At 50.8% G+C, this 10,760-nt stretch overlaps 2 protein-coding genes across 2 annotated transcripts; one reads left to right on the forward strand and one right to left on the reverse strand.

Moving 5' to 3' along the window:
* Positions 1 to 1,819: 1,819 nt before the first annotated feature.
* Positions 1,820 to 2,611, forward strand: LOC121660837 (scale keratin-like). The gene has a single exon (XM_042020355.1). The coding sequence runs from the start codon at positions 1,844 to 1,846 to the stop codon at positions 2,219 to 2,221; it is 378 nt and encodes a 125-aa protein (XP_041876289.1). The 5' UTR covers positions 1,820 to 1,843; the 3' UTR covers positions 2,222 to 2,611.
* A 2,038-nt stretch (positions 2,612 to 4,649) lies between these two features.
* LOC121660835 (scale keratin-like) lies at positions 4,650 to 6,155 on the reverse strand. The gene is made up of 2 exons (XM_042020353.1): positions 6,082 to 6,155; positions 4,650 to 5,431 (listed from the first exon to the last, which is right to left on the reverse strand). Exon 2 carries the CDS (start codon positions 5,350 to 5,352, stop codon positions 5,023 to 5,025), a length of 330 nt encoding a protein of 109 aa, XP_041876287.1. The 5' UTR covers positions 5,353 to 5,431; positions 6,082 to 6,155; the 3' UTR covers positions 4,650 to 5,022.
* Positions 6,156 to 10,760: the final 4,605 nt, after the last annotated feature.

Raw genomic sequence — 10,760 nt, forward strand, 5'->3', positions numbered from 1 at the left:
GGGGGGGGGAGTTATTCCTGTAGTCCCCTGGGGACATCTCAAAGTTTGGGGGAAAGAACCTCCCAATTTCAGTGTAACTTTGGTAGAAATGTGTTTATTTAACAACGCATCCACAGCAAATGAGGGGTTTGGCTCTGTTCATCACCCAGAATTTGGGAATATGGGAATAAGGGTGGGACACCTCATCAAACGTTCCCTGTTTACGAGCTGGGCCTTTCGGCTGAGCTGGTTCTGTGTCTCCTGAGCCAATGAAAGCAAAATTGGGGTGTTTTGGGTGTGATCCCAACTCAGGCCGGGTAAACACCGGAGATAGGGTAAAGTGTCCTGCAGAAATTCCTGTCCCTCCCCACTGAGGATTGGGGAAGGCTGAGTAATTCCAGGTGGTGAAGGGAAATGTTTGATCTCAGTCCAAAAGGACTGAGGAATTTGCCCAAATCCACCTTTTTTCTTGTGTTTTGTGGAGAAGGTTGTGTGGAGACCCTTCCAGGATCTGCAGGGGCTCCGGGGAAGCTGGAGAGGGACTTTTCCTCAGGAACTGCAGGGACAGGACACAGGGAATGGGTTCAGGCTGACAGAAGGGGAATTGAGGTTGGATATTGGGAAGGAATTGTTCTCTGTGAAGGTGGTGAGGTTTCCAACTGTTTTCCAACCTTTTTCCTCTTTTCCAACCTCAAAGATTCTGGAGTTCTGTGAAAAACACACTGACATCCCTCCAGAAAAAAAGCTTTGATTTAAGCCCCATTTTACGTACTGAAATACTGTGTTTTCTGCATCGAGGAAAATCGGGAATTTCCCAATCCTGGTGGGCAAATCCACGATTCCCACAACGACCTGAGGTTTGTGGCTGCAGGTGTGAAAAGCGTCAGGAGCATTCCTTCCACCACTCCAAGCATTCCATTGCAAAATGTGGGAGCAGAAGTGACGAGAGTCGAGACCTGGAGCCCTTAAACCCAAACCTGTCCACGGCAGCAGGTTCTGACTCCGATTAAAATCATTAGGGGAAGGTAATGAAGGAAGTGCCCAATAAATGGGAGTTTAATTCCCGCTGGGTGGGATGATCCTGGCGGGAAGCTGCTCCATCAGGCTCCGAGATGAAAGGGAGCCGAGAACTGGAATGTGCCGATTGTGCTGGGCAGAGATTTAGGGTGGTTTTGCAAACTGCAAGCGAGAAGAGTTTCGTCACTTTGGGGAGTGATTTGGGCTCGTTGGAGGTGGCGACTCCTGAGCTCGGCGTGGTTCAGCCCCGGGGCATCCCAGGATTTGTATAAAAGCAGCAGCTCGATGGAGCTTCTCCATCCTTCTCCTGCTTTCCTCTTCTCCATCAGGTAAGTCTGATGCCTCTTCATTCCTTCCCCAGCTCCAGAATGCCTTCGCTTTTTGATTTTTTTATTCCAGTTCACAACTATTACATTAATTTTCAGGACTTTATTTTACCTTTGTTCTTCTTTTTATTCTTTAAATTTTCATTCTTGTAGTATCCTGGCAAGTGTTTTACTGCAAGGCTTTAGGACCCAAACCCAGGATTTGAGACATCTTTTATTTAGGAAGGATTTATTTCCCTGTAATTTGTATTTGGCCATTCTTGGATCGACAGCAGAGTGAAAATGTAGGAAGTCACAAGCTTTAAAACATTGAATTTTCCTGTGTTTCATTTCATGACTGAATTAGGGAAATTTGGCCATCCCACCTCTCCCAACACCAAGCGTGCTTCTGTCCCATCCCAATTTTTCACCTGGGGATGTTTTCCCCCATTCCCCAACTCCCCCAAAGCTCCACCTGCCCTTTCCCAGTTTTCAGCAGCTCCTTCTCTGTATTCCAGGACCGCCTCCACCCCTGCCAGAAAATGTCCTGCTACGACCTGTGCCCCACCACCAGCGGCATCGCCTGCCCCCAGCCCGTGGCCAACAGCTGCAACGAGCCGTGTGTCCGGCAGTGTCCGGACTCCACCGCCCTCATCCAGCCGCCCCCCGTGGTGGTCACCTTCCCCGGCCCCATCCTCAGCTCCTTCCCGCAGCAAGCCGTGGTGGGATCTGCTGGAGCACCGGCCTTTGGCGGCTCCCTGGGCTATGGGGGTCTCTATGGCACTGGGGCTTTCCTGGGATACGGCGCTCGCTCTGGATATGGGATCTCAGCGCTGGGCAGCGGCTCCTGCAGCCCCTGCGGCCCCTCCTCATCCCGCCGCTTCAGCCGCCTCTTCCGCGGCTCCTGCGGGCCTTGCTGAGGGCACGGGAGCCTCCAGGGAATCCCAGGAATGCCCAAATCCACGGCCACGAGGGTGAGGGGTCGGAGTTCCCACAGCCCCTTCGCATTCCCCATCTTTCTCCTACTTCTTGTTCGGCATCTCCTCGTTGTTTGCTGTCACTGCCTGTTCTGGCATTCCCGGTTTATTGGACCAGCATGGGACAGCCCATTCCCTATGGATATCACCCACAATGACCAATATCCTCTGCACCAGCTGCACAACAGCCAGGAGGAGCCAGCTGAGGACGTCTCGGAGCAGGACTTTGGTTGGACTTTGCCCGAAATTGTCCGGGAATGGATTTTCCGCGTTCTGTGATCTCTGGCTTTACAAAGGGTCATTTCTCGCTCATTAAAACTTTGTTGCATCACACAGCAGCCTCCTGGTTTCCCTTTTTCCCCCCTTTTTTCCCTTCACCCACAGCCTGGCCTGGGTGATCTCCCCACAGGCAGGTCCAGGCTGCTCCCTGAGGAGGACCACGGCCTGATTTTCCAAGGTGTCCCAAATGTTTCCATAACGAAACCCCTCGGTAGCAGTTTCCCATTCTTTGAAGGTTAAAAAAAAAAAAAATTAAATAACAGAATTCCGGAGTCATTAAGGTTGGAAAAGGCTGTCGAGTCCAAACTTTGACCCCCTGCGTGGACAAAATTGATGGGACATAGGGAATTTAACAGGTAGAATTAATCTGTTATTTTATTTAACAAGGAATTCCGGAATCGAGGAATGGTTTGGATTGGGAAGGATCTCCAAAGGTCATCCAGTCCCACCCCTCTGCCACGGGCTGTTCTCTCACTAGATCAGATCGCTCAAAGCCCCTTGAACACTGCAAAAATTAAAAGATTCCAGACATTCCTATTAAATTATTTGGGTTTTAAGTAAAAAAAGGGGGAATGAGATAAAAAAGAAACTTTTCTTTGGTGTGTCTGATGGAGAATTTCATACAAAACACCTGAAAAATCAAAGTGCAGCTCCTCCAATCGCAAAACCGAGAAAAAGCAAATCCTCCCTTTGCCAATCCCACCAGAATCTGGCCCTGGAAGAAGGGTGGAATCCACCCCTGGGCCTTTGTGCGTGCAGGGAATTTGCCAGCCTGGAGCACCCAAAACCCATTAAACACAGTATTGAAATCAAACACGAGAGGATTAATTGGCACCGGGATCTGCCCCGAGCTGGGTTTTGCAACGCCTTTAATGAGTCAGCTGCTGATTGCATCTCAATTAACAGCACTGCCCTCGTGCTGGGACCTGAACACGGGGTAAGACAAGAGTGCAGTGACCTCTGGGGTTCAGGAGGAGAGTTTTTCTCCTCCTGAGAGTTTTCTTCCCGCTCCTGGGAATTCCCTGTGTGGCTGGCAGATGGATCAGGAGTCTCAGCTGAAGGTGCAAACTCCCAATGGAATTTTTCTGTCCCGTTCTTCTTCAAATTCTGCCCAAGAACTGCAGGAAATGTCACAGTCAGACACATTCCTCTGTTGAAGTGGCCAGAAAATGGTGATTTTTGTATCAAATTGGCTCCACAATCAGGAGTCAAAGGAACAGAAGCTGCTCTAGAGGAGAGAAGGGCAGCAGAAGATGGAAAAAAGGAGGAGAAAAACCCCCAAACTTTGAGCCACTTCCTGATCTTTTTCCTGTCTTTCTTTTTCGTCCAAGCCCAGGGAGAATTAAGGAATTAAAGGGTAAAGAATTGGCCTTTGGGGTTCCATAGAACCAGAAAATCGTTTGGGTTGGAAGGGACCTTAAAGATCTTTCATTTATGGGCAGCGACTCCTTCCACAATCCCAGGTCGCTCCAGCCTGGCCTTGGACACTTCCAGGGATGGGGCAGCCAGAAATTTCCTAGAAAAGCTGTGCCAGGGCCTCCCCACCCTCCCAGGGAAGAGGGGGTTGCTCTGCAGGGAACACTTAACAACTCTAATTTAATTTTGTTTCATTCAGGCAGATAAATGGGAAAGTTCAAGGAACTCACAGAATTCCAGCAAAAGTTTTGCCTTTCGGTTAAAAATTCCTGTGGGAATTTCCAAGGGAAGTTTTCCAAGGGAAGTTTTTCCCCACAGATCATTCCAGGCTATTTTTAAACAATGAAAAAAAAACCCATTAAATGGCCGTGTGGGGATGGAATTAAATTGCAGCCTGGGGCAGGGATTGAAACACCAATAATCCGAGTCACCCATGTTTAACTTTCTTTGGGAACAGGGAACAGCCACGCCTGTCCTGAGGGAAGATCCAAATGGAATTGGAAGGGTTGCAAAATGTCTTTATCCCTCATGGAATGACTTTGTGTCACGAACTTCCTCCTGCCCAAGGGACCTGGGCACCTTCCAGGTGTGGAAAGGCAGCAAACACTGCTACGCTCATCCAGAATGGGGGAAAACCCCCAAAATTAGGGATAAAAACCACAGGAAAACTCTGGGGTTTGATGCACAATGGTTTAATGAGAAAGGAGGAAGCAAAATATCACAGTGGGGATGGAAAACACCGGGGGAAATCTTGCTGGGGCAAGGAAAGAAATGCTTCAGGGCCATGCATTCCACAGGGGTGACTCCTGGATTTTCACTGTGTGGGAAGGTGACACAACCTCATCCCACTTTCTGCCGGCCAGGAATCATGGATAGGATGATTCTGAGGTTGTTATCAGCAGGAGCCACTGGAAAAAAGAGTCAGAAAAATGAAAGGAATTTACATAAAAATGTGGGACTGAGGATGCTCCAGGAAATTGCCGGGATTTGTGGAGGCTCCTCTTCCTCCGTGGTGGCCTTTGGCTCCTTCCTCCTCATCCTTCGGGTGTTTAACAGGGTCTGCAGCTCCCAAACCCATATCCAGAGGATCCATAGGAAGAGTAGGACCTCCCATAGCTGTAGGATCCGTAGGAGCCCCTGGATCCCAGGAAGCCCCCGGAACTGGACGGTGCAGAGGATCCCACGACGCTCTCCTGGGGGCAGGAGCTGAGGATGGGGCCTGGGAAGGTCATGACCACGGGCGGGGGGTAGATGACAGCCCTGGAGTCCCCACAGGAGGTGACACAGGGCTGGTTCCAGGTGCTGGCCACGGGCTGGGGGCAGGAGATCCCGCAGGGAGCCAGGCAGCGGGAGCTGGAGCTCTGTCTGTAGGAAAACATCTTTGGGAATGGGGATAGCTCTGGAATATTCGAGCCGGAGGCAGAAGGAAGGTCAGAGACCAGCTGGATGGAGATCGGGCTGGGAAGAGAAAGAACGGACAGCAAAAAGGTCACAAAGAGGCTCAAAATTTGGGGTTTTCCATCTTCTCATGTCCTTGTCTCCCATTTCTCCTGACTCCTAATTATGGAGTCAAGTTGACACAAAAACCCCCCATAATTAACAGTAAAATAATTCTGTATTTGGCCTCACGTTGTCCCTGTTGTTCCTGTTTCTCCTTCCCCCCGTTCCTTTTGAAATCTGACTTAACAGGACTCTGGGTTTATTTTATAATTAACTGGAGGGAAGAACAGAAATCCCTGTTTTATTTACTGACACCCTGTGCTGGTCCTGCACCTCCTGGAATCAGGACAGCTCCAAGAGGGAAGTCAGGAAGAGCCCGAAATTCCCCCTGAATCCCCCTTTTCTCCAGGATGAGCCCCCCCAGCTCCCTCAGGATTCTCCAGACCCTTTTTCTGCTGCTCCAGTCCCGTTCCCACCTCTGGCCCCGCTCCAGCCTCTCCATGTCCCTCTTTCCATGCTTGTCCAGCACTGAACACAGCCCTGGACATTCCCCTCCCCATTCCCAGCACAATCCCTACCCTGGCCCTGCTGGCCCCACGGTTCTGGATCTGAACAAAGCTCATTTCAGATGCTGACAGTTCCAGAAACAATTCCAGGTTTGGACTTACCCCTGTGGAGCACGGAGAGGGCTGGGAGGATCGGATGGAGCAGCCCAGAGCCGAGCGGGTTTTTATACCTTTCCTTGGGCAATCAGCTGGAGCTGAAACATGTACGGCTGATGAATGATCCAACAAAAATTCCCTCCGCCTGTCACTGCCCCAGATAAAGTCATTATTTTGCTCAGCAATTATTGTTGTTGTCTTTACATCACGGCATTACTCAGGCAGAGTAACGATTTTTTTTTTGAACTTTTATTATTGCTTTTCCCTACTTCTGGGATTGCCTCACAGAGCAGGGATTGCTCAGAGCTCGATCCATAAACACGAGGTGCTGACATAGCTCAGCTCCCACCCCACTTTTGCCAAGGAAAGGGGGAATTGTGCAATTTCTCCCATGATTGACCCACAGTAACTCCCGTGACTCTGATATGAGGCATGTTCGTCCATAGGCACCTTCCTGCTAAATTTGGGAATGGGAAGAACTCATTCCCATCCTCCTGGCCAAGGAACACACCCAATTCCTGCTTGAAATGTCCAGGTGGAGTAACCTGGGAGCTGGGGAGTTTTGCAGGAGAAATCCATGTCCACTTTTTAGGGAATCCATGGGATCAGCGCTGAGCTCAGGGGTGCTGACTGAGGAGGATTCACGGATTGGGGTGAGCCAGGTCAGGGAGGGGACCCATGCATCACCCCCGGAAAACCTTGGAATGTTCAGGTGCAGCTCCAGCTGATGCAAAGGTTTGGCTGCAACTTCAGCAGATTTGTTCCTCGGATTCCTCCCTCTCCAGTCATTCACTGGGTAAATTTCCTGCTGTTTCTCCACATTTTCCGTACCCAGCATTATTCCCAAAGCCTTTTTCAGCCTCAAGAAATGAGCTTTTCCCCTCCAAAATCCCTCCCCTTTATGGAATTATAATTTGAGCAACTGGTTTTGAGTGCACCTGGGATTTCTGTCCTAAAATGCCCATTTTATTCTGGTTTTTCTGTTGGTAACTGTTAGGGTACGAAGCCTGAGGAAGCCTTTCTTGGGGTTTCCCCAAGTGTTGTTTCCCAAACCTTGAAATTTACAGTTCAGAGCATCCACCCAAACCAAAAACAGGATTAGAAAAAACAGGGAAGGGAGAATTTGTGGGGCTACAACCCCCAGGAGCTGCTCCTGCCCCAACCACACCTGGTTTCACTTCACCTGGCACCAAACGGTGACAGAGGTGCCACATCCCAGCAGGTGAATCACAGAACCCTTGGAAATCATCCCTGTCCCAACGTCCCCATCCTCCTGAAAGGGCAAAAGGAGAAGCCCGGCAGGACCAATCCAAATAAACCCCAAAATTCTTTGTTTCAGCTCGTGGTGTTTGATTTTTCCCCTCTGCTCCTCTCTGGTGAGATCTCACCGGGAATTCTGTGCCCGGTTCAGGTGTCCCCAAGCCACGAAGCTGCTCAGTGGATTGGAGCCCCTTCCCGATGGGTCCAGGCTGGGAATGTTGGGAATGTTCAGCCTGTGGAGACCTCAGAGCCTCTCCCAGGATCTGCAGGGGCTCCGGGGAAGCTGGAGAGGGACTTTTCCTGAAGAACTACAGGGACAGGACACAGGGAATGGGTGATGGAGGAGGAATTTCAGTTGGATATTGGGAAGGAATTGTTCCCTGTGAGGGCCTGGCCCAGGATATTCCATGGATTCCCCATCCCTGGAAATGTCCAAGGCCGGGTTGGAGCCACCTGGCCCACGGAAGCTGTCCCTGCCTGTGAAGCAATTCCACAAAGAAATTAATTCCCCAACATTTTCACCATCTTGGCAAAATCAGCAAAAAAACGCTGCAGGAAGTGAAACTGCTTCCAAAAAAATCAAGGAAGAAACTGGAGGGTGTTGGAGGAAACTGACAATTGTCCCGAGGCGGATAAAACAATCGGAGCCCGGATAAAACAATCGGAGCCCGGGGAGGGTTGGGAAACACCAGGGATGTCTCAACCCCCGCGGGCAATCCTGGGACGGGATAAAAGGCTCCTGGCTCCCAATTCCTCACATTCCAGCTCCGAATTCCTCGGATCACAGCTCCTCGGGCTTCTCCTCTTCAGGATCTGAGTGAGTCTGGGGGATACTTCGGGGGTGGCTAGGGTGGGAATCGCTCCGTGGGGGAGATCGGGAGGAGCTGCCTGGGAGGGATGGAGGGAGGGAAAGGGAGAGGGAGAAGCGAGAGAGAGAGAAAATCCTGAGTTTTTGGAGAGGGGGCTACTTAGGAGGGAGGGAGGGAGAGAGAGAGGGACTGGGAGAAGGGAAAAAGAAAAATCTGAGATTTTGGAGAGCAGCTGCATGGGAGGGACGGATGGAGGGAAAAGGAGAGAGGGACTAGGAGAAGAGAGAGAGAGAAAAATCTTCTGGGTTTTTGAAGAGTTTTTGGAGGGAGGGAGGGAAGGAAGGAAGGAGGAAAGGAGGGAGGAGGAGAGGACAGGGAGAAAGGAAAGAAAAAAACATCTGAGCTTCGCAGCGCAGCCCCTCCCGGCACATCCTGCCCAGTTTTCCAACCCTCTCTCCTTCCTTCCTTCCCTCCCTCCCCGTTCCGCAGCAGTTCCACCCTCTCCTCCCAGGATGTCCTTCTCCAGCCAGCTCAGCTCCCGCTGCTCTGCGCCCTGCGAGGTGTCCTGTCCCCAGCCCTACGCGGACGCCTGGAGCCAGCCCTGCGTCACCTCCTGCGGGGACTCGCAGGCCGTGGTCTACCCTCCACCCGTGGTCATCACCTTCCCGGGGCCCATCCTCAGCTCCTGCCCCCAGGAGAGCGTCGTGGGATCCGCATTCCCATCGGGAGCGGAGCGCCCCATGGGCCTGCAGGGCTCCCTGGTCTACAGGGGCTTCTTGTCCTCCTCCTCCTCCTCCAGGAATGTCTGGAGCCAGCGCTCCAGGGGCTGCGGGCCCTGCTGAATCAGGAAGAAGGGATGGATGGCGGGAGGAACCTGGGGGGAATGGCAGCAGGAGATGTAGCAGCAGCTGAGCAGGGGGACACGGCTCCGGGGGGCTGGGGAGAGGCCTGGGAGCTGCTCAGAATCCATGGGGAATGCTCAGAATCCATGGGAGCTTCTCAGCATCCATGGGAGCTGCTCAGAATTCATGGGAGCTGCTCAGCATCCATGGGAGCTTCTCAGCATCCTTGGAAACCCTTCAGCATCCCTGGAAGCTCCTCAACACCCCTGGGAGCTGCTCAGAGTCCCAGGAAGCCCCTCAGCACCCCTGGAAGCTCCTCAGCACCCCTGGGAGCTGCTCAGAATCCCTGGGAAATGCTCGGAATCCCAGGAAGCTCCTCAGCACCCCCAGGAGCTGCCCTTCCTCTCACCCTTGCTGTTTCCAATGTCAGTTTTCTCCAAATTTGCCTTTTCCCTCCTCAAGCCCTGAATTGTTTGGTCACAACCCACACGTTCCTCGTTGTCTGAGCACAGAATTCCTGGGAATTTGTCCGTGGATGGGTTTAATTGTTTGGGATCGTGTATTTTATCCCTTTGTGGGTTTTTCCTTGGATACCTCCGTGTCCGACAGGACGAGCTGTGCCCTCCCCCTGGGATTTGTCCGGGCCCTTTGAAACATGACTCAAGCCAGAAGAATGTGATGGAAATTAATTGGTTTAATTAACGAAATATTTAGAGTATTAATTTGGATCGAGTGCACCTTGTGCTTTTCCGCTTCCATCCCAATAAACTCCTGTGTTTGCATCCAAATCTCTTGGATTTCTTCTCTTTTTTTTGGGATAATGAAACCTCTGCTAACCCATGGAACCAAACCATCCCCTTACCCTGGAGATCTGGGGGTAAGGGTTTGGGTCTTCCAGTGAATGTTCTTATGGATTCATCCATCACAAAATTCCCTGCATGCCCCATTTCACCTTCCCAGGGAACCGCCCAATCCTTGGATAAAACAGGGGCGGTTCCACCCGGGGACTCTCAGCACCACAGCCCCTTCTGCTGTCCTTGGGCTATTCCCAGATTTCCCTCACGCCTTGCCAGGTCATCCCTGGAAACTTTGGGATGGCGTTCAGATTCACCAAATTCCAGCCTCTCCGAGCCAATCCCGGCATTTATCCCCGGCGGGAACAAGAGGCGCTCCAGGAGAGCTGGAACCATTCCAGTTTCTGTATTTTATACTTTAGAATTTGCTCAGAGATGGGGGAAAAACCAAGAAATTCTTCAGCCCTCGAATTTCCCTGGAATCCACAAAATACAAGAGACACACAGAGAGCGGAAATTCCCTTTTTAAAAAAATATTTTTAATATTATCACCCTCCAATGGGATTCTCCAGGGCAAGATTTTGCTTGTTGGCATCAGAGCCTTGGACACTTCCAGGCATGGAGCAGCCCCGAATTCCCTGGAAAAGCTGTGCCAGGGCCTCCCCAAACTCTGAATTTCTTCCCTGAACTTGCATAAAGTTTATGCTGTGAAAGTATAAAGTGTGTCAAAAGTAAAGACGTGCATTAAAAGATGTAAAAAGTAAATATATATTTATATAAAGTGGGGAAAACTGAGGTCTAAAGTGTATAAAGTTTTATTCTGTAAATGTCTGTATAAATTCCAGGGCTGTGGAATTTTTAGGATTTATAGCAAGGCCTGGGAAGTCCTTTTAGCACCTGAATTAATGGAAGAGACAATTCCTGGAAGAACGGGGTTAAACATTTAGAAACCACCCAAATAACAGAGGAGAACTCCAAAC

Source organism: Corvus kubaryi, unplaced genomic scaffold (assembly GCF_017639235.1).
Source record: "Corvus kubaryi isolate FWS band 111438036 unplaced genomic scaffold, C.kubaryi_AGA036_p1.0 36967, whole genome shotgun sequence".
In the NCBI taxonomy this organism is placed as follows: domain Eukaryota; kingdom Metazoa; phylum Chordata; class Aves; order Passeriformes; family Corvidae; genus Corvus; species Corvus kubaryi.